General features: G+C 42.1%; 2 protein-coding genes and 1 long non-coding RNA gene across 7 annotated transcripts in view; 2 read left to right on the top strand and 1 right to left on the bottom strand.

Annotated features, from left to right (window-relative positions):
- Positions 1-4,695, top strand: part of LATS1 (large tumor suppressor kinase 1) — a 41,167-nt gene extending 36,472 nt beyond the window's left edge. For both annotated transcript variants that reach the window (XM_065590325.1, XM_042848239.2), the window contains exon 8: positions 410-4,695. In XM_065590325.1, the coding sequence (XP_065446397.1) occupies positions 410-916 (507 nt within the window). In that variant the 3' untranslated portion in view covers positions 917-4,695. The remainder of the gene's footprint in view (positions 1-409) is intronic.
- Positions 2,293-9,083, bottom strand: LOC122173509 (uncharacterized). The gene is made up of 2 exons (XR_006173987.2): positions 7,516-9,083; positions 2,293-5,553 (listed from the first exon to the last, which is right to left on the bottom strand). It is a non-coding gene; the product is annotated as an uncharacterized LOC122173509 (long non-coding RNA).
- Positions 9,056-23,413, top strand: part of KATNA1 (katanin catalytic subunit A1) — a 32,957-nt gene continuing 18,599 nt past the window's right edge. The window contains exons 1-5 of one of the 4 annotated variants that reach the window (XM_065590335.1): positions 9,123-9,168; positions 17,069-17,284; positions 18,711-18,827; positions 20,895-21,068; positions 21,820-21,977. In XM_065590335.1, coding sequence (XP_065446407.1) covers positions 20,898-21,068; positions 21,820-21,977 — 329 coding nt within the window. In that variant the 5' untranslated portion in view covers positions 9,123-9,168; positions 17,069-17,284; positions 18,711-18,827; positions 20,895-20,897. Of the gene's footprint in view, positions 9,169-17,068; positions 17,285-18,710; positions 18,828-20,894; positions 21,069-21,819; positions 21,978-23,413 lie in introns of all 4 variants that reach the window. The other 3 variants (XM_065590334.1, XM_065590336.1, XM_065590333.1) reach the window with 3 other exon arrangements.

Here is a 23,413-nt window from a genome sequence, read left to right as displayed (position 1 = left end):
TAGTAGTGCAGCTACATCAATACATCTGTGACGCTGCAGCAATTCTACTGTAGACTAGCCCTTAGTCAGTACAGGTTTCCCATCTGTACAGTGAGGATAATAGTGCTTTCCTTCCTCACAGGGGTGTTGTGAGATAAATACATGACAGATTTTGAGGCAACTCGGATGCTCTGGTAAAGGAGGATCCTATAATTACTGGAGAGAGAGATGATGGCAAAATAAATAAAAATATCAAGTGGGGGGGCTTTTGAGTTTTTAGGGGAAAACGTTTATAGGTGTTAAATGATCACTCTTGAAACAATTTTCATTGTGCATTTCATACTTGGGGGGTTTTCTTTAAAAGAAATTGCAAACAAAAAATGAAAAATCTAACTTTATTTTCTGATCTTTTTACACTTTCTTTTTAAAGGTTATCAATTGGCAAACAGCTCTTCACATCCCACCTCAAGCTAAATTGACTCCAGAGGCTTCTGACCTTATTATCAAACTCTGCCGAGGGCCAGAAGACCGCTTAGGCAAGAATGGTACAGATGAAATAAAAGCTCATCCATTTTTTAAAGCTATTGATTTTTCAAGTGATCTACGACAGCAGACTGCTTCATATGTTCCTAAAATTACACATCCCACAGACACATCCAATTTTGACCCAGTTGATCCCGATAAGTTATGGAGTGATGATAAGGAAGGGAATGTAAATGACACACTTAATGGGTGGTACAAAAATGGGAAACATCCTGAACATGCTTTTTATGAGTTCACATTTCGAAGGTTTTTTGACGACAATGGCTACCCATACAACTACCCCAAACCCATTGAATATGAATACAATAATCCACAAAACTTGGAGCAGCAATCAGATGACGATGATGAGCAGGCAGGCAAAGGGGTTCAAAATCGTGATCTAGTTTATGTTTAGCAGAGAAGTTGAAGATATTTGAACCGTGTGTTTTGAAGTTGGGATTTTTCAAAAATCCCCTGTGATGAGAGAATTAACATAAGATTGCTTGGGTAAATATATGCACACTTTATTAAAAAAAAAATTACTATTACAGAGTTCTGTATTTTTGCTTTCTGTACATTTTGTTTCCCCAAAATGCAGGGAAATCATTTTAAAACGTTAATTTATTCCAGCATTATTAATCATTAATTTAGAAAAGAATTTGTTAGGAAAAATAAATTATGAACTGAGTTATATGATCAGTTCTTTGTACTTTAAGTACTCAATATAGGAAATAGTGATTTCTTAAAAGGAGATGCCTGTTATCTATTTGTACATAGGCTAAATATTTTTTTTTAAATCTTTGTTCCAGACTTAAACAGTTCTGCCTTGCTTTGACCAAATATAAATCTTATCATACACTTACAAAACTGATACCTCTCTGATACAAGGCTGCTGTACCGTGGCTTCTCACAATATCAAGCTCCATTGTTAGCAAAATTAAGCCTGTTTGGTAAGTAATTCCCAGTTAGTACAGCTTTGAAAATAGGAAGCATCAGTCTCTGTTGTAATGTGACTATAAATGGTTAAAAAAAAAAAACTTAGGGTTTTTATTTATATTTAACTTAAAATTATATTGAAAGCTATAACTAGATTTAGGGCACTGTGATACCTAAAACTAGTAATAGTATTTACTTAGTAGCAATTTAGCTCTCTCCCTGTCAGCCCCCCTTAAAGATGTGGGAGGAATAAAGCTTTAGAAAAAAATAGCCTGAAATCTGCTCTAACTTCATTTTTTGACTGAAGCCAAACTGTACTGTCTCTAAAACTGTGTTCCAATCAGAATAGTTATAGCTTGAAAAATTGTTTTTAAAATGGTTCTATTTCTTGCTCCAGCCTTTCAGTTGGTTATGAGGAAGGATTGAGAGTATGATACATGGCTTTCATTAGGCTTTTGTGCTGCGAAGACCAGTTTTATGTGTTAAACCGTAACCAGTGGGAAACACTGCTGTGCGTGTACCTGGGAACAAACAAGTTAAGCTGTTTGTTTCCCCCTTGTTACATTTGTGTCATTGACAGCTTAATTCAAAGCAGATTTACCTCTGTGGTGTTTGATACTGCGATAGCAGATGCATATAATTCTGAATACTGGTTTCATGGCATTCAAGCAGCAGCTGAGCAGAAGTTCTAGTATCACAGCCTTAAGATGCAAAATTAATACGCCTTTTGTGATGCTCAGAGGGGAACACACCACTAAACAGCTGTCCCACTCACAAGACCAGCAGTTGTTTCAGGTGTGGAAAGAGAGAGCAATGCCCCTCGATCCCATAGCCAGCAGTTTTTTTGAGGGACAGAGGGAAATGCAAGTTGTTTTAAATAAATAAATAAATAAACATACTTTGAAACAACCACAGTTTCCCCACTCCTGGGTTGAAGTCCCATCTGTTAATATCAATCAGACATTTTTAACATCAGTGTGTCTTGTTTACTCCGATCATGCAGGTCATTATACTAGTATTCTTGCTCCCTAAGCATCATGAAACCACACTCAGCGCTGGTATCACAGCAGTGTAAAGAGTACGTGCAGTACCACTATGGTGCTATCATGAAAAATGTCTTTTAAAAATAATTTTAAGAAGAGAGTCCTGTTTTTATGGATGTTTACTTATCTTTCTGTTTTGAAGCATCTATCATGGTGAAAAGATATTTATGTAAAAATATGCATTCCTTATAATAAAAAAATAGCTATTTATCTATAGTCTCAATAGGACATGAATCAGTAAAACACAATTCAAGTCCTGTATGCCTGTCTTAAAGAAAGCTGTTCTGTCTCAACATTTCTAAGATCTATAATGTTTAGCTTCAACATTATAAAATGGATGCAATATAGAAATACTTCAGCTTTTTATTTTTGTTTATAAAAATAGGCTTTTATTTCACAGTAAATAATCATTTAAAGGACTGTCTTCATTCATAATGTTGGTAAGTGTCCCAGTAAAACTGGTAGTTTTAATCTCCTTTACTTGTCCTGCAGTAAAGTGTAATATATTGCTAGTTAAAACCAGTTTAATCAAGTGAGCATTATTTGTGGGCATGTAATAAATAAAACTTCCTTAGACAATGTTGTCACCTTTTAATTACAAATACAATTTTTATAATTGATTATCTGAGCATATTTCTCCTTTCCCAGTCCATCAGGATCTAGACTTGTGATTGGTCTTAGTCAAACAGTGATGGGTTTAGCTGAAGAAAGATGTCCTTTCCAAGGCACTTCCATTCTATATAAGGAAGTTAAATCCAAAAGGAATTTCTATTAAACCAAAATAATTGATATTTTAAGCTAATATGCATGGTACTCTGAAATACGAGATACCGCTCTGCCATTTTGAAACACTTAAATATACATGTCTTGAGAAACTGGTAGTATTTCCAGTTTTTCTATTATCTACCATTAAATTTCTGATACTCCTAATTTCTGAAGTTGCAGTCTAAATGCTGCAGTACTCCATAAATGTATTTCTCTCCTGGATCTCCCAGCGCATTATAGCGCTAAGTCCTGCTCTGGGAGAACAGAAAATATCCTCATAAACAATTGTGTTATCTCAGCTCTCCAATGTATTGCCCTGCGCCCATGTGTGAAACTCTCACTGACTACAGAAGTAGTTCCAAACATGGATCCAGGACATGCTGTGACCTTTAGTGTCTACTGTTTACAATATTGATATTTCAGTCCTTCATAAATTTTGCTCTAGAATTTTCTGGGGCATTGAAATTCAGATTGATCTTTGATCGGACTAGTTTATATTGACAACAGAGGAGAGATGCTTAAAACCAGCAGCTGTGAGATTGTATAATCACAGTTTTAGTTTAGATTTCTTGAAAATATTTTCAATTGTAAAGAATTAAAATGAGTCATTGTCTTTTATTGCCTCATGTATACATATAAATTGTATTTATAAAATGTTCTGTAATCATGTAACTATTGTAAATACTGTTCTGATGTATTGTTCAGTGATATTCTATCCTAGGGCAGGCCCTCTTGCTGTATCTTTTCTATCTTCATATTTCTAATAGAATCAATAGAATGTATGACTAGAAAGTCATTTTGAGACTGACTTAAAAAAAATCTTCTGCTGTTGCTAATTGCAAAGCTGAGAGTGGGTATGATTTATTTGGACTTAATTTTGTTTAGTTATTAGCTAATGCAGTGGTTGGGTTCTTAGATGCTGCTGCTGCTGCTACCATTACCCTACATACCATATGACTCAGTTCCAAATGTTGTTGGCATTTAAAATCAGACATTTAATCTGTTTGCTTTAATTCAACCAAAGCAAAGAGAGAACAAATTTCAGTCAACATAATGGTAAAAATGTTGAGTGTCTTAACATGCTTTTGAGCAAAGGCACTATTCAAGTTTACTATTGTATTGCGTGTGTATATATGTCTTTTGTATGATAAATGTTCGTTGACAAAACACTACAATTTTATAAAATGACACTAGATTAAGAGAAGGAATTGCAGCCTTCGTAGACAAGATGAATCATCTTTGCATACTTCTGAATGTAACAGCTGTTGGTAATCAGTGACATTCCCTATAACTGTTTTATGAATGTTTCATTTTTCTCAATCAGTTTCTCCAGGGTAATATCTGCTGGGATAATAAAGAATAAAGTACAGTAAATCTTTTTCCTTATAAATGGTAAATAAATTCTGGTTCTACTAATCAAATACAAGTTAAAAGTTTAAATTGTTCAAAAGTTGTTGGTCTTCCTCTGTTCTCTTAAATCTGTGCAAATGGCTGTACTTGGACATTAGTTTCTGATCTCTATCCTAGAAGTTCTGTACCTCAAGTCACACAATAATTGTAATTCGTCATTCTTCTTTCTCTCCCCCCACCATCAAATGATTAAAATGGCCCTGCTCAAGATCTACTTATTCAGTGGACAATGAATGGATATGCAGTCTGTATAGACTGTACATCATGGACAACTACTTCATAAATTATTGCTTTTCTTGGAGATCTAGATGAAGTGCAGCTCTTAAGTTATGAAAATCCATTCCTAGCATATAAATGCTATTCAAATATAGGACATTGACTTTTTCTTTGATAGGCTTCAGTTTAAAGTGCATATCTAAAAATGAAAATAGGTGCATAAATCCATGCTTTACTAAAGAGATATGTTACATGCTAGCTCCTCTACCAGACTTGGACCTCTTGGGCTTGAAATAAAATATAGTGATAGTTTTGATGTTCTTGAGGGGTGAGTGACCCTGTGACAGTTAAAACAAGAAACACACAGACTTTGCAAAGGAACTTTTTGAACATATCGACATTTTACTCTCAGAAGTATAAAAGATTTACAGATCTATTGAAAAACAACAAACATCTAAATGCAAATCCTACCTCCGGCTGATCTCACCCCTCTGGTTTGGGTCTGAGATCTGTCCATGTTCAGCATAGGTGAAGACTCCAATGTCTCCTATGCAGCAAGTTCTTGCTGCTGGTGATAGCTGGCCCCTACACACAAGTTCTCTTACTTATATACACCGCCTTGGTCCTGTTCCAGCTAGGTTGGAGTTCACATACTCAACCCCTCTTGGTTCACAGGGAGGGCCTGGTAAACCAAGACACATCATTAGCCAGTCAGTAGTCCTTAGGATCAGTCTGGATGGGTCATTCTGTGGGAACTGGGCTTATTTAGTTTGCAGAAGAGAAGAGTGAGGGTGGATTTGATAGCAGCCTTCAACTACCTGAAGGGGGGTTCCAGAGGATGGAGCTAGGCTGTTCTTTGTGGTGGCAGATGACAGAACAAGAAGCAATAGTCTCAAGTCACAGTGGGGGCGGTGTAGGTTGGATATTAGGAAAAACTAGTTCACTAGGAGGATGGTGAAGCACCGGAATGGGTTACCTAGGGAGGTGGTGGAATCTCCATTTTTGGAGGTTTTTAAGGACCATCTTGACAAAGCCCTGGCTGGGATGATTTAGTTGGGGTGGTTCTGCTTTGAGTAGGGGGATGGACTAGATGACCTCCCGAGGTCTCTTCCAAACCTAATCTATGATTCTAAGAAAACAAAATGGAATTCATAAAATGACATTCCCAAACCCTCACACAGGTTCCTTCCATTAATTTTAGAGGTGCTTTGTGCTGGTCTTGCATATCTTAGTGAAGAAATCCAGCAGAAGAGAGGAATGTAAGGGCTCCGCTCTGAAATGTGTATTTGAATTTAAAAAATTGTTTTGACATGTTTTGTTCTAAGAAAATAATTTAAATTGGTATGTAAAGAAACTGGAGAATGGTTGGGGGGTTGCTAAAGGGAACAGAACACCCTTGCTCCTGACTGCAACTTTAGCAGGGTCCTGTCTACGCATGTTTTGTGCACTTAGATTTATATTGGTTAGAAACTTAGCTCAAGCAAAATCAAAATATAGCACTCAAACTTAAATAAGTATCTGCTTTAGGGGATTGCACTGATTTAATTAAATCAGTTTGCTTGCATTTAGCTAAATCAATGCAACCAGCCCTATGGCTCCTGCGTGAAGCTGGAAGTACTATAGAGAATGATAGAATTACATAATTATTCCTTTACATTTAGGACATCATGGACAAAAGAAATTTTGGGGGATTAGTAGGAGTGTGAGCATGGCTCACAACTTTGTCACATCACTTAAAAAGTTTTAAAGTAGAGATTATTCTACTGGGCCTTCAATTTCAGGGAGTCCAACCAGATTCCTAGTAGTGAGGACAAATGGAGCTTGATGCAGCACTTCCAGATGGACTTCCTGACCTAAAGTGCAGAGCAGGCACAGCTTGTATGGTATACCTTGAGTGGCAAACAAGGCACATTACCTCAGGCTCCATGTATCTTGCCCCCCCAAACAACAATGGGGGAAAAGGTCAAAAGGATACATCACACATGCAGACACATTGTATATAATTTTTCACACGCTTATAATTTTTCAAATTCCCTTCTTCCTAAATAAGTATGTATTCCAATGATTTAACAATTTAAACCATTACGATGTAATTTTATTGCCATTCAGTCTGACTTGATTAAAGGGACACTGCCAGGTTAAAAGTGATGTCTTCTAAAAGACAAATGCTCTTGAATTACTCATAGATTAGATTAATAATGCTAATGATTTTCAAAACAACTTTTTATTATTTATATTTATGTATGTTACTCCACAGGAAATTAAAAGGATTTAATTCTGCTTTGATTTATAGTAATTTTCTAGTAGATTTCACTTTTAGGTTCTAATGCACTACCACAGTGCTTGAATGCTCAGTAAGATAGTTAAAAATATCCATTGTATTTTGTTATGAATATTTGTATTTGTCTTGGACAGCATAAACATTTTTTTTTTAAACTAAAGCCCAGTCCTAGAAGGAACTGAGAGCGTGTGTGAGAGTGTGCCTATGTTCCCTTATCAACTGTTTTTGAAGTCCAGGCTAAATCTAAAGTGACAGTTCCCCTTTAAACAGAAACATTTAAAAGAGCCTCAGCTGCCCTAACTGAGCCAACTCTGCCACAAATGGCAGAACAAGTGAAAGCCATGTCAGCAAAAATATGGTCACCTTGATCGATCAGCCCTCGTATAGATTGCGCCGATCACGTCTTCCATTCTTCTCATATCCTGGCCTTCCTTCTCCATGTGCGGCCATGTCTTTTCACGATAAAATCTTCTCATCTCTTTGGAGGTCGGCTGAGTGGTCGTTTCAGTTCCCGGCATGGGTACCACTCGGTGAAAGCTGCAGTCCATCAATTGTCAGTGAGCCTCGCTATATGCCCGGACAATCGCATTTTACTATGCCTGCTCTCAACAGCGACGTCCTGCATTCCACTCTGCTGTCTCATCACTTCATTGGGGACTCGGTCGCGGATTTAAATCCTCAGAATTCTTCTTTCCATCACCCTCTCCGTGACAGACAGTTGCTGCTCCTCTGTCTTCATCAGCGCCTATGTTTCGCTGCCGTACAATGTTGCTGGCAGTACTGTTGAGCTGAAGAGGCTGGCACGAGTTGCCTTGTTGATTTTTCCTTCAAGGACGTACTTGATAAGAATTGAATGCACACCAACCTGCTTTCTTTCTTCGCAAGAGTTCACCTTCCTGATTGTGGCACATGTTAATTTCTTGGCCCAAATAGACATATTGCTCAACCTAAAAATGTTCAACTTGATTTGTATTTGAGGGTAACAGGCAGACATTTGTTGATTTCTTTAAAGCAAGTGACTACCCCCACACTCTCTGCTAGCAAAATGAGGGCACGCTTTAAGGACTAAAGCTACTGCCCACACCACCTTTTGGGATGCCAAATCCTTCGTTGTGAGGGTGGGGTTTTTTTTTTTGCTTACATGATTTGGGGACAGGTAGATGCCAAAAAAGTTTTCCCCTATAGCAGTGGTTCTCAAACTTTTGTACTGCTGACCCCTTCCACATAGCAAGCCTCTGTGTGTGACCCCCAATAAATTAAAATCATGTTTTTATATATTTAACACCATTGTAAATGCTTGAGGCAAAGTGAGGTTTGGGGTGGAGGCTGACAGCTTGTGACCCCCCCCCATGTAATAACTTTGCAACCCCGAGGGGTCCCAACCCCCAGTTTGAGAACCCCTGCCCTATAGACAATACAATACCTAGTACTAGCCCTGAGTACGTTACTGTCAGCCAAAGCTAGCCCTTACTAATTTGCCCAGGGCTTGCTTTGAAGAGTTGCATGGTGAGAACACAGCTGACTAAGTCTTTCTGTTGGCATTGGTGGTTCGATGATAGTCTTCTGGCCCGCAAGGCGGGAAGTTTGGGGTCGAGTCCTGGCCTGTGCAGAGTTATGAATATCTTTTTGATTCGCAAGAGCGAGGGGAGCCAAGATTCTGTTTGTTGTTCTCTGCTCAGTTGCCCCACGGACGGGCGATTGCAGACCCCGGGAAGGGAGGGGGACGCGCCACGCGCTGACAGCGGAGACCCTCCCAGGCCCCTAAGGTGGGGTCCAACCCAGGCCCCACAGCCCATACACTGCAGCAGGGAAAGTGGGCGCGCCGCGCAAGGCTTCCAGGAAGTGACGCAGGCAGATTTGCCTTCGAACGGGCCACAAAGGAACGCGGCAGCTGCGGGGGGGCGGGGTGGTGGGAGGAGCTAAGGCCGAGGGGGGGGCCGCGGAGAGAGAGAGAGAGAGAGAGAGTGGCGGCGGCGGCGGCGCCGTTACGGAGCTGACGGAGCGCGCTGGAGACGAGTAAGTGTCAGCGCGTCCCCGCCCCTTGCCAGGCAGGGGCTCCCGGGGCTGTGGGGCTCCCCTGCCCGCCGTTCCTCCTACGGGGTCTTGTCAGCCCTCTTCCCCGAACTGCCGTTGGACCCCTGGGGCTTGCGTCGCCGCCGGGACCCCGCCCTGCCCCCCCGCCGCGCGCTGAGGCGACGGGGGCTGGGAAGGTGCCGGGTTCCGAATGGGGCGGGGCCGTGTGTGTGCGTGCGGGGCCTGCGACCGGCTTGCGGGTTCTCGGCTCACCCGGGCGGCGGGGAGGCCGCTCCTCGCCCCGCCGCAGGCGCCTCCAGCTCCCCGGCAGGCGGCCCCAGGCGAGTCGGGCGCTTCGTACAGTTGTGCCCGCTCCTGGCTGCAGCTGCCCGAGCGTTAGGTCGGGTTTGGGGGAGCGGAGCGCTGCGGGGGCTGGTGTCCCTTAGCGGCCTGGGAGGGCGATTGATCGGTGCTGGGGGGATGTCTGTGTATACAGCATGTATCGCTGTTATTCCCTTGTCATCTCGGAGGCGATTTCTTCCCTCCGACCCCGCAGTTGGGTCCCCCGCTGTGGTGTTGAGGTTATGGCTGAGAGACCTAGGACAGTGAGACACATTTAGGGAAATCATTTTGGCTGTGAATTGGAAATCTCCGGAAAACAAAACAAATGGAAGAAAGTCTTACTTGGACTTCTGTCTAGTGTAAACAGCCTCAAGAAGTCCTAGCCTGCCTCACTCGTTTCACATCTCAAATTAAGGTGTTTTGCTAAGGAAACTATAAACTAAGGCTTAAAATGAGGCCTCTGCCAATAAAAAGGATCATGGTGAAGCAAAAGTTCCTTTAATACCCCACCCGATCACTAGTTGCTATTAAAATATTTGCTGACTTAACTTTTTTCAAAGTTCTCCACCATAGCTGTGCACTCCAAACAGCACAATTTTTATAACATCCTGCAATCCCTTGTCATTCCTGACATTATTAAAACCTTGTTAAAGACATCCGACGAAGTGGGTATTCACCCATGAAAGCTCATGCTCCAATACATCTGTTAGTCTGTAAGGTGCCACAGGACTCTTTGCTGTTTTTAAAGACAGAGATCAAACTGAATTTTCTATGCGAGTTGCTCCGGTAATTGCTATTATTGTCTATACCAGTCATACTTCTGACAACTTGTAGCTTGCCATCAGCAGCCTTTATCACATGTGCTTTTATTCTTCTGATAAAGTCAGAGGCGGCTAAAAGTTTTGTGGGGCCCTGGGCCAGAGCAAGTGGGGGCCTCTCCCCACCCCTTCCACCTGCAATTACCCCCAGTCTTCCCCCCCCTTGCTCCTGCTGGGGAAATGGGGTTGGGGTGCAGGGGCGTCCCTTGCTCCCCAACCCCACTCCCCGGCAGGAACAGCGGGGGCAGGATGCGGGGACGCCCAATTGGCCAGGGCCCCTGGCACAGCCCCGTTGGCCTACTGGCTAATCCACCACTGGATAAAGTAGCTTAAAACAAGAATGCATGTGCAGATGTATGTCAATTATGTGGTACAGAGAAATAAATTGGCTCTCACTTCTTCATTGTATTTCTATCAGAAGCTAAGTATGAAATAATATTTTAGGGTTCACATATACTCTTCTGTTTATGTAGAATAACTTTGATTTGGCACTTGTCTGTTAGAAGTCCTTTTTTATTTTTTCCTGTCAAGTTTGAGTCTTTCAAGTGAGTCAGTACAGAATGCTGCTTACTCCCTTACCTCAGAGGATCTGAGATGCATTTAGGCAACCATTCTTGAAACACAGACCTTTTCAGTTAGTAAAATAAGAAGGGCTGTTTCAGAATAAACCACTGGCACCTTTCAGAAATGCACACATGGCATGGGGCGGGGAACAGAATTGGAAACATGAACCAGAATACGTAGCACAGAGTCCTGAGAGCAAACACATGCACCTAATTTCACATCTAGTATTCCATCTTGGTAACTAAGATAGAGTTGCTAGACTTAACAAATCCATTGCTGATATTGAGGGCCCTCATGAGTCGAGAGAGTGCTAGGGGGGTTTCCATAAGTTTCTGCAGAATTTAAACTTTTTTTAAAAATAGTCAATCTTGTAGTTAATAAAACTTTCTGAATGTAAACTGATACCATGAATTTCCTGAGTGTGCATAACAAATTGAAATAATAGAAACTGCCTAAGGCCCAAAAAAACCTGGCTCTAGCTTAGTCTAAGCAACCAGGTTGTGTGGTGAAGTGTTCCTCTGGGCATGGAAAAAAAATCTTAGGCCTCTTTGTAGCATTGGAACTCTTCCATTAATGTTACTCTGGCCCTAGGATTGCCTCTAGCCAACTTGTGGTGCACAGTTTGTGGATAGAGAGTTCATGGATCCATGTTGTAGTTGATACAGCAGCAGGCCCCCACGTACCAGTTTAATATGATATGATACTATTGTGGAACTGGATTTGTTTAAACCCGGTATGTGTGTTGGGAGGTTAGGGAGTGTTCAGCCACTACATAGACTTCCCAAATCTTGTATGGTGAAATTGCACAGATTTGGCTACTCGAGGGCTCTTCTATGGAGAGAAAAAAAGCATGATTTGTCCTTAATATGTGTGAACTACTGTACTACTTTTAATCTCAAGGATTAACAATGGGATTGCAAATGCCAAAGCCTTTTTCTTTATCTTAATTTACCATGAGTCTTCAACCCGTACCCTGCTGGATGTACTTCAGGCACTTAATGCAAGTGGACTAAAGTCTATGGCTAGTGACAGGATGATTTGTCAAGAGTTGTAATTGTATTTCTATATTAGTAATCTCTGGGAAATCCTATGCATTATATTCTGAATAAGTTATTTTAATTCTGAAACCTTTTTTGGGGATTCAGCATAACATTACATTTAAAAGGGCAAAATTCCATGTGGATGCTTTGCATTGTTTCCTGCCTGGTGGTGACTTTACATACTCATCTTCACCGTAGTGGCTTTGTCCATAGATCACTTCATAGAATACAATTCAGGGAATGGTTCTAATTGATAAAAGTGCTATGTAGACTGTCTGCTTTATTGTCATCTAGTTCCACTGAGCACATAAGTTAAAATATTTTGTCTAGTAAAGGAGTTGATTTTCTTTTCCTTTATTCTAGTCTTGTCATAGATTTTCATATGCTTGTTTGTATATGGAACCAGTCTGGGACAGTTCTGAAAGACAATATGTATTTCCGAGTATCTAATTCTGTAAAGAGGTAAAGAGGAAATAGTGTTACACAGTCCACTTAGCTCATATAATCTATTCTTGTTCTTTAAAAGACAGTGTAGAATATAGCGCTCCACTAAAATGGTAACAAGCACAGTTTAAAGATCTAGGATCAGTGTGCTATCCAACAATATAAATGAAGAAAAATTGATAGTAAAACTATGATGCAAATATGAATGCATTGTGCGTTGGTATTTATGAAAATCATCAATTATCTGCTGCTTTGGCATTTTAAATTAGCCTGCATTACGAAGGCAAATACCCTATGTCCACACTGCAGTTCACGGTGTGATTGCAGTACGCCATACCTGTATTATCTTTACCCATACTAGTACAGCTAAAAATTAGCAGTGTAGATGCAGCAGCATGGGTTTCAGTGGAAGCTAGCAAAGTGAATATGTACCTATTTTTAGCTGTTGTCTATCTGTACTGCAATCATGCCTTGATTACAAGGCTGAACCTCGGGCAGCAAATAGATTAAATTCTGTTACTGTTGTTTCTTTAGCACCCACATCTAAACTGACAGCCCTCAGATAACTTTTGGAGAAACACCTGTGTTTTGTTGAAACAAGCAAAAATCCACTGATTTAACTGTCTCTCTTCCTACTCACATTCTCTGCCTATTTTGTTCCTTTACATATTGTTTACTTCCTTCATTTTTCTTTAACTTGGAAAAGTCAGTTAGTGGACCAGTACAGCATCAATCTCTTGTGTTCTTACACCCATTTTCCTGGCTAGGCATTCCATGCCTTCTCTTCTTTCCATTCAGGGATCATTTATTTCCTTTGTTTCCTCTCTGTTCTTTGTGACTCCACATATTTGGAAGAAAAATCACTCATATTGTTGAACTGTTTCCCTGCACAGATTTATAAAGAACGCCTGCTCTGTTCAGAGTTCTGCACTGTATTTATTGTATATGGCTATGTTATGGTTTTCTTACTCTTTATTTTGAAAGCCTAGTTCTACATTAATAACATGCCATTACTTGATTTAAAATGTTTAGTAGCATCTTGCTTAACTTGTTATTTCAGCAGGTTTAGTCATCAGTTTAAAATTCATGGGACAGGCAAACAGGTGTATCTGGTAGGATGACCACATGTGGAAATGCTTGATCTTGAATATTGCTATTAAAACGTGTGGTAATATCTGTAGTGATCCTTGATGAATTTTATGTATTTTCTCCTACATAAGAAGAGACCCTTACATAGATTTCTTCTGAAAACTTAAGTTAAAACCTTTTCCCAAAAATCTAAATTAACTGTTCCATGAAAGGGAACTAGGCATCACTGAGTACAACTGCAGAGCATGTGGCCGTGAGCCTCCCAACAAACTTGGGCTTGTGATGCTAGTGCTCTTTAAAAAAGCTACATAGGGAACTCTCCATAGGCCTCAGAGCTGGAACTGCAAATTCATAGCGCTGTCTCTGCAGCTATTTGTAGAGTGCTGGGATGATCCTTATAAGCTCCAGTCTGTCGACCAGGGATGGGAGACTCATTAGCCTTGGCTGTGTAGATGTGTGGATACCTCAGTGAAGACCTCTGCTTAATATGCACCTGTGATCAAAAAGGTAGATAAGAAGTTAGGATGTATAAGAAATGGCATAGAGAATAATATGGAAAAAAATGCCATTATGTGAATCAGTGGTGTGGCTTCATTTGGGATATTGCATGTAGTACTTGTCACTTCATCTCAAAAAGGATATAGCGTAATTAAAGAGCATTCAGAAGGATGATGAGACTAATTTTGGGGCATGGGAAAATTCACATGAAGACACTGAAAAGACTGGGATTGTGTCCCTTAGAAAGGAAAGATAAGAGGAAGTGTGATCGTAGGCAGAGCTGGTGTTACTGCTCATGCTTCAGGTTGCCCAATTCCCATTTTAATGCAGTGTTTACACTTGCGTATAATGTTGCTGAACTTTAACTATTCAGGTTAAAATTTCCCATGTCAGTTGTCTGCTTCAAGCTGAAGTTTTGGGAAAGTTTGAGCTAAAATGGTACAGCCATTTCCAAGAACAAGGTTAGGGAATACTAGACACTGTTTTGCCCATGTTCAACAAAATTCTTGCCACTGTTCATTGGAGCGCTAACACCTCCATGCTTTGGAGCAGGGACTTGAAATTTGGCGGGGAGGGGAGCAGTCTCCTGAGTGTCAGGGATGTGCCTATTGCATCTCTGTGAAAATTGAGATTTTTTTTCATATGGTCAGTGGCAGCTAGTCAGTTTTGCACCTAAATTCTTCAGAGTCCAGCTGTACCAAGCGTGCTTTCTCCCAGGGCTGCGGGGGCTGAGAAGTACTTTCCCTTTAATTGCTCCTCCCTGCTGCTCTGGGAGCAACTGTGGTACTGGGCACAGGAACTGAGCAGGGAGACTTTCTCCTGTACTCTGTGGTCAGAGGTAGCACTGGTAGAGCCAGGTAGTTTGGAGGAGGAGGAGGAAGCAGCCACACTGGAATGCAGAAAGGGGTCTGAGGGGAGGGTTGCAAGAGTCAGTGGGTGGGGGTAAGCACAGGAGGAGGAGGAAGATAGAAGCCAGTTAGGGTTGGGGAGGAGTGGAAGGGGGCTGGGGTTTATTATATAGGTTCAGAAGGGAAGGGGGACAGAAGCCACAGGTAGTGGATTGGAGCAGAGCGGGACAGGCAGAAGGGTCTATAACAACGTTTTTCAGATTCAGCCACTAGGGGCTTTTCTTGCAGCCATAGCCTCCTGGAAGGTGATGGGGGTGTGGGAGGGTGAAGCAACTGCCTGTCCCCCTGGGCTGCCAGCAGGGGTTGGGCCCTGCCCCCTTCTGGAGCCAGAAACACCTGAAGAGCAGGCAGCCGGTGTGAGTTTTCCGCCTTCCTAAGGGCAGTGGGGTCAGGCTCCCGGCTTCAGGCCTAGGGTGGTGAGTGGCAGGCTCTGGTTGTGGGGCTTCAGGATCCAGCTACGCAGTGGTGGGCTCCATCCCCTGGCCCTGGTCTCGCCACTCCCCCCATCGCCCATGGCCCCCGCTGCCTCCTCTGGCCCTGGGCTTCAGCCACGCAGCGGTGGGTTCTGTCCCAGGGCTTCGGCCCCAGGGCTTCGGCCCCAGCCACACGGCAGCAACTGCTAGCCCTGGGCTCACCACCCCTACTCGTCACCCCAGTCCCCGCTGCCTCCTCTATCCCCAGGCTCTGGCCATGCGGCGGTGGGCTCCAGGCCCCAGCATCATGGTGCTGGGCTCCAGTCATGAGACCCCAGGATCTGGCCATCGTCCCTGGCTCCCCACTGCATCCTCTGGCCCTGGGCTTTGGCCGCACCTCAGCAGGCTCCAGTCCCCAGCTTCAGGCTCAGGCCTGGGCCCCAGGCTTTGGGCATTGGGCCTGGGCTCGCCACCTCCCCCACATTGCTGCTGGCCCCTGCTGCCCCTACCGGTCCCTTACCCACCTGCACCCCGGGAACGGGGAACTGCGGCCAATGGGAGCTTTGGGGGAGGTACCTGAAGGAGCACCAAGAGCAGCACATGGCGCCATTTCCCCACACATGCTCCCAGGGACTCTGGAAGCTTCCTGGAGTGGAGCGGAACAGAGCGGGGTCAGGGGCCAGGGCAGGCAGGCAGTGAGCCTGGCCGCAGCGTGCGGTGCTGCCACTCCAGATTCACACTAGGTAAGCGGTGCCAGGCCGGAGCCCACACCCCTCCTGCACCCCAACCCCCTGCCCGGAGCCCCCTGCTGCACCCCTCACCCCTCCTGCACCCCAACCCCTGCCTTGAGCCCCCTGCCACACCCTGCACCCCAACCCCCAGCTGCACTCCTCTTGCACCCCAACCCCTTGCCCGGAGTTCCCTGCCACACCCTGCACCCCAACCCCCAGCTGCACCCCTCTTGCACCCCAACCCCTTGCCCGGAGTTCCCTGCCACACCCTGCACCCCAACCCCCTGCTGCACCCCTCTTGCACCCCAACCCCTTGCCCGGAGTTCCCTGCCACACCCTGCACCCCAACCCCCTGCTGCACCCCTCACCCTTCCCTCACTAGGCAGCTGTTCTCTTCTGAGAACAAGACCAATCGAGGTGATGGAGAGGATTCTGTATGGTACCCATTTGTGTGCTTCTCATATTGAGGCTCTGTCAGAGAAATCCAGGCATGCATGGGTCCAAGCTCAGTGACTTTAGCATCTAACCGTTTCCTGAAGTCAGTGCTTGTCTTCTTTTCTTATTATGGGATTAGGGCACAAGGATATGAGATAAACTTTCCAAGTATATGAACAAGGTGACTCTGACAATTAACTTTTATTTTGTTTATATTATTCTTGTGACATTGTGCAGTCTATATGGTTTTATAAAAATATGGTAATGAGTGAATATAACATAACTGGAATATGCTTCATGCAAAAGGTCTCTTGTAAGGTATCATTACAAAGCTTATAATCTACTGAGTGTGATCATCCTATTTGTATAAATGTACCACTCTTGTATCTGAAACTAGAAATATGAAATATAACTCTGAGGGCCTATTGTAATTATGCAAAGTGTGGGCCATTAATGGTGGTTTGGAATGGCTCCCATCAACCAGGAGAATTGACTGGGGCTCTGTTTGCAAGCAAGCCTTCCTGTGAGTCAGGCTGGGAGGAATGAAGGCTTGGGGTCCTGTAGTGACATGTGATCATGTCACATGAACTGGAATCCATCTTTAACCTGGTGCTTTTCCAGTGAGGGGAGGTGGAAACCCAGAGAGAGACAAAGGATTCCCGCCTTATGCAAAAGATATATAAAGGGGTGGAACAGAACAAAGAGGAGAGGAGCCATCATGAAGAATCCCCTAGCTACCACCTGAGCTGCAACAAGAGCTGTACCAGGGGAAAGAATTGTGCCCAGGCCTGGAAGGTGTCCAGTCTGAGGAAAAAACTTACTGAAGCATCTCTGAGGGTGAGATTATCTGTATTCAGTTTGATTAGACATAGATTTGCGCATTTTATTTTATTTTGCTTGGTGACTTACTTTGTTCTGTCTGTTACTACTTTGAACCACTTAAATCCTACTTTCTGTATTTAATAAAATCACTTTTTACTTATTAATTAACTCAGAGTATGTATTAATACCTGGGGAGCAAACAACTGTGCATTTCTCTCTATCAGAGTTATAGAGGGCAAACAATTTGAGTTTACCTTGCATAAGCTTTATGCAGGGTAAAATGGATTTATTTGGGTTTAGACCCCATTGGGAGTTGGGCATCTGAGTGCTAAAGACAAGCACGCTTCTGTGAGCTGTTTTCAGGTAAACCTGCAGCTTTGGGGCAAGTAATTCGGACCCTGGGTCTTTGTTGGAGCAGACGGGAGTGTCTGGCTCAGCAAGACAGGGTGCTGGAGTCCTGAGCTGGCAGGGAAAACAGGAGCAGAGATAGTCTTGGCACATCAAGTGACAGCTCCCAGGGGGTTTCTGTGATCCAGCCTGTCACAATTCTGCACTACTAATCCAAAACTTCTCTGTTCTTATAGGAAGTTACGACAAATCTAGTGCTATGTCAAATTAAGAAACTAGCTAACAATGTTTGGTTATGTGAAAACCTTTAGCAGTTTGTCTAGTAGTTTTGCAGAAGATGCTTTACCCTTGACTGATGTCCCATCTCTGAATTTGGAGCTGTGCCAGTCCAAAGATACTAACTATTCTGTAGCTATTTAAAAAAAAATTATTAGAAAAGGCATATTTAAATATATCAGCAGCAACTGCAGCATCTTGAACACACTTGCTGCAGTTTTTCCAGAGTTTCTTAAATATTTGTTCTTCAGTTCCCACTCAAATACCTGTTTCCTTTGTAGATATTTAAGTCTTTGAATCCTTGGTCCAGGTCTTTATTTCCCTCTTTTCTATGCACTGAAGGATGCATGTTTTTCATTCCGCTGTTGTTTATAGAGGCACCAGTTGCATATACTTTGTGCTTAGACTCTTAACACAGTACAAATGGGTGTGTTCACAGTACTTGGATTGTTCTTCTCACTAGAACCCCTCTTTCTTTCTATTTTCCTCAGTCCTATAATCAAATAAACTAGACTAAGGAACAGTTGCAATCCTTTAACATTTAAATTCTTTCTGAATGTTTTCTGGTAAATTTTAGAAATCTTTACACCTTTTCAGTTCTGTATTATTCTGGGGAAGGTAGATACTTACAAAGAAAGATGTTTTGCTAAAAAAAAAAAGTGCTCCAGGGAGGATATGCTGTTTAAGAGTATTGGAGGTGCATTTTTGTACAGACCACACAGTGCTGCCTTCCCTTCCTTACCCTGCCTCCTTCACTAAATCTCAGTACTAATCAAAATATGCTGGTTTCATTACGTTTCTCACTCAAATCTTGCAGAGGGATCTATCTGCATGAGAAGTCAAGAAGGAAGGAAATAGCAGAGGAGAATAATTGGAATGCTCCCATAAGCCTCTCTTCTAAGGTGGAACGCTACTTTTGTTAAATACAGACAAGGTAAGGAAACAATAGGAGACCCAGAACTACAGGAAACGAGATTTAGAATTTCCATTTCCTGAGATTGTCCTGGAAAGCTAGACAGTGTTCTTCAGTGTGTTCTGACATGTTAAAGATTTTGACTGCATTTGTTTTCAGCTTGTACCTTCTCAGTGGCTACTTCCTTCTGCTAGATCTGTAATCTCTGCATGTGTAGGAAGAAGATAGTGCTATAAGGCTAGCCCAGGTACTCCTAAGCTTGTCAGGCTTCCCTGTTTCTTCTCCCTGAAATGACCACCATTGCCTTCCTCATTACATGCTCCAGCTCTGCAGATAGCCTACTAACAAAAGATTCCAGGAGATGCACCTTTAGTCATGCCTGAAGTCCCAGGGGTGGAAGGGCCCTTATTTCCTTATTTGACTTTTTTTTTTTTAAATAGTAAATTCAGTGAAATAAAAAACCTATAGAGCTCATGTAGTATTAATGATGCTGGAGTACCAGCAATAAAATCACTCACTTTGACCCTAGGCACCCCTGTATTTGCACCCTACACACAGAATGCAATAATATTTGTACAAAGTATGCATTGAGGTATCATATGAAAGCTAATAACATGCTTGTTGTTAATATAATTGTAAAATGCATGTTATGTTATGAATTCTCTCAGTATGATGTTACTAGAACACGTTTAAGACCAGGCAGCCTCGCCTAGATAAAGATAATAAACAGGTCTGTCCTAGACAAAGGAGTGTTTACCTAATAGCAGTAAACACAGCTGTTGAGCTGAACCATTGGGAGTTATCCTGACCCTGAACTTGAAAGATCAAGAATTATCAAGGTACCTGCACCCCAGAGAGAGACAGGAGACTGAATCTCCAGCAGGCCTTTCTGACTTGTAAGACAAAGGCATTCCCTTTGGGGATATAAGGAATGGAGAGAGACTCCATCTTTATCCTTCACCTTAGGAAACAAAGAAACCAAGCAATTTGATCTCTGTGGTGGGTCCTGGATAGTCCCGCTAGTAAAAAGCTGGAAAGGAGATTGTTGGGTGAAGAATCCATCTTGAACAAAGGCTATATCTTACTAGTATAAATTTTAGATTTTTAGATGTTTTCACTTATTTGCTTGTAAACATCTCTTTCATTCTCTCTCTTACTTGGTATCACTTAATCCATTCTATTTTGTAAATAAACATGTTGGCCTTTATTGTTGTCTTGTGTTGGTGTCCCTAGCCTCTGTTTGCCAGAAGCTGGGAACGAGCGACGGGATGGATCACTTGATGATTACCTGTTCTGTTCATTCCCTCTGGGGAACCTGGCATTGGCCACTGTTGGAAGACAAAATACTAAGCTAGATGGACCTATGATCTGACCCAGTATAGCTGTTCTTATGTTCATTATAAATCAGTGCTGTGCAAGTTCAGTGAAGTGTGTGCTTTCAGAAAGCTAATAGGTTGTAAAGGCTGCAAACTAACACTTCTCTGTGAAAGTCCAATGAGAGGGACTGGTCCCGCAGTAGGACAATTTGGGGGCTGGAAGAGTACTAAGGTCAGCGTGCAAAGAGTACCCAGGTTAGGCAAAGTCAGGGTGAGGCGTGTGGGCTGCTGGTAGGCTGTTGAGTCAGAGCTCTGGATCAAAGCTGCATCACAAGACACCCAGGGTTACATGGCAGATGGTGACCTGAACCCCAAACTATCACACTCACTACCTCCAGATTCTTTTACCTGAAGGATGGGGAAAAAAGGTGGGGAGGAGTGTATTCAGTCATGGCTCCCAGCGTCATGTAGTCTCTGCACACTTGCATGTGTACTTAACAGTAGGTTCTACACTACTTGATAACTCAACTTGTGTAATAAAAAGTTTCACATACATCTGTGGTTATAGACAAGTGTAATTCATTTGTATTTTTATATTGATCAAATAGTTCTTTTTTCTTCCAGTGTGACTCCTCTTAATGAATCTACTCCCGACATCACTGTTAATCAATTAGATTAGGATATGTTTAATTATCTGGAAGTTATTTCACATATATGCTTTGACTTGTTTTCTTGTACTGAATTTTCAGTATAACTATTTAATTTTTTTCAGCTTATGTTGAGTATGAGTCTTGTTATGATTAGCGAGAATGTAAAACTGGCCCGTGAATATGCGCTGCTGGGAAACTATGATTCTGCAATGGTCTACTACCAAGGAGTACTTGACCAAATGAATAAATACCTCTACTCTGTCAAAGATACATATCTGCAACAGAAATGGCAACAGGTGAGCAGTCCTGTTTTGCCAGTTAATATTTCAATGGTAAAGTATTAAGCTAATATAAATGATTTAGTTTAATGTTGAATAAGAAATGTAAAAATATCTAAACTATTCCCTGGTAAACTGTAATACAACTATATATTCTTATTGAAGCTTTCATTGGCTGATTTCTCTCTTTGTTGCCCCTTGCAGAGTAAGGAGTGGAGAACAGTTAGTTAGAACAGGAGTTAGTATTGTACTAACTTGCTTGCCAGTTTGACTTTTAACTGTGTCAATGAGTGCCCCAGTTACGCTTCTGTTTATTTAATTCTTATCGCTCTTATTCTTATTGCAATATTTCAGTGGTGTGGTTTTGGCTGTCTAATACAGAGTGAGTTCAGACCACTGTATTCATGTCCCCTTTACCCTTTTTCCAATGTAATGTTTTTTTTTCTTAAGACTGTGAAATGAAAACCAGCAGCAGGTTCTATGGAGTTGGCATTAAACCCGTCTCTGTTCATTTATCTGACTGATTCTTCACAGTGTAAAAAGTGTTAAGACCAAAAAAAAAAACCCTTCACAAATTTCATGTATATTATTTCATGTTCTGAAGCATAAGTAGTATTTTAAATGTATTGGACTAATTTAAAGCATCAGGATTAAGATAACTAGAGAAATCTTGTGGAATCTATCAGAGTGCATTCACATTGGCTTTAGCATGACTCTGTTACACATTTGTTAGTAATATGCTTTAATATACTTCATATTTTTGCATTAGGTTTGGCAGGAGATAAGTGTGGAAGCTAAGCACGTGAAGGATATAATGAAAACACTGGAAAGCTTTAAATTAGATTGCACTCCCTTGAAAGCAGCACAGCAAGAATTACCAGCTCGTGATGGAGAAGTGTGGTCCTTGCCTGTGCCAGCTGAACGTAGGTAAGAAGAAAATTGGTAGGAGCAGATAACATGTAATAAAGTAAAAACATGCTCCAACTTCAATGAGAGTCTGCAGTTGGAGAATTCCTCCCTTTTTTTTAGGGCTAAGGTACAGGGCTTGGAAACTCTGACACCTAAATAGCCAGATTCTGGGAAAGGAGTGAGATTTCTGGATCCTATTTAAGGATGTCATTTTCTTTTTGTCTTTAATAGTCTGATAAATGTGAAGCGTCAGCCAACTTTCTAGCTGCAGGAAGAAAGAGTAGTGTGAAGACATGGGTGTTCTGGAGGTTCCAAGAAAGCTGACTCTCCACTGCTGTATTTTTCTTCCCTCCTCATCATCCCTGCAATGATTCTCATTGCAGCTGGTGTGAAGGAGAGGAAGAAGTATCTGCTACTCTAGCACTTTCTACGGCCTCCCTTTTTAGGGTCATCTTCTCCTAGTGCATAACTCCTGGGCTTGCCTTTGCTGCTGCTTGTAGCTTTCCCAAGCAACAGCCTGAAATAGGCATGATATTTTGACTGTTTTGCTATCCAGTGTTCTGAGAGGTCAGTTTCACCATTACTAATCTTGGTAATTCCAATTTAAACAGCTTTGTCAAGGAGCAGAGGCATTGGAACTATGTCTGCAGATTAAAGAAAATATTTCAGTTCACATTTTTGGAAAGTTGCCTTTGTAACCAAAAAGGCTTGACATGTAATTATTTTTTAAAAAATGAAAATTTAAATTCTGTAGAAATTGAAGACTTGGGCCCTGATCCCACAAGCTGTTCTGTCATAGATTGATCCCTGTCCCCATGCAAAAGCTGCTGACTTCATTTGTACTTCCCCTAGGAGAAACAGCTTGCAAGTTTAGGATCAAAGTCTTTAACAGTGTTGTGGTTTTTGACTAAGGGTACGTCTATACTTACCTCTGGGTTCGGCGGTAAGCAATCGATCTTCTGAGATCGATTTACCGCGTCTTGTCTAGACGCGATAAATCGATCCTGGAAGTGCTTGCCGTCGACACCGATACTCCTGCTCCGGGGGAAAGAAAGTTCTGTTTGTCGCCAGACTACTAGGGAGCAGGAAGGTTAGCTGCTGCTTAAATTGACTGTATTAGCATTAATTTATGTAGGTTCTTTCATCTCTTGCCTACCACCAGGGGTAGGAACCATGTTGGAAAATGTGTTGCTATGGAAGCCAGAGAGCTGTTAAGCTTTGTTAAGGCACAGAATCTCCCCACAGATCTCCTAGGATACCCATGAGTTTTGTGGACTAGAGATCCCCTGCACATAACCCTCAACAGCCATTCAAGTCAAACCTCATGGAGTTTACTCTTCCTCATTTCTCAGAAATAATCCATAAGAAAACAGTTTGGCTCTTAGGATTGTAAATTGGAATTTTTCTGAAATGGCAGCTGCAAAAATATTTGTATCAATAGGAATAACAGTCTT

The sequence above is a fragment of the Chrysemys picta genome, chromosome 3 (genome assembly GCF_011386835.1).
Source record: "Chrysemys picta bellii isolate R12L10 chromosome 3, ASM1138683v2, whole genome shotgun sequence".
Lineage (NCBI taxonomy): Eukaryota > Metazoa > Chordata > Testudines > Emydidae > Chrysemys > Chrysemys picta.
Note: the sequence above shows the minus strand (reverse complement) of the source record. Positions and strands in the feature narration are given on the sequence as shown.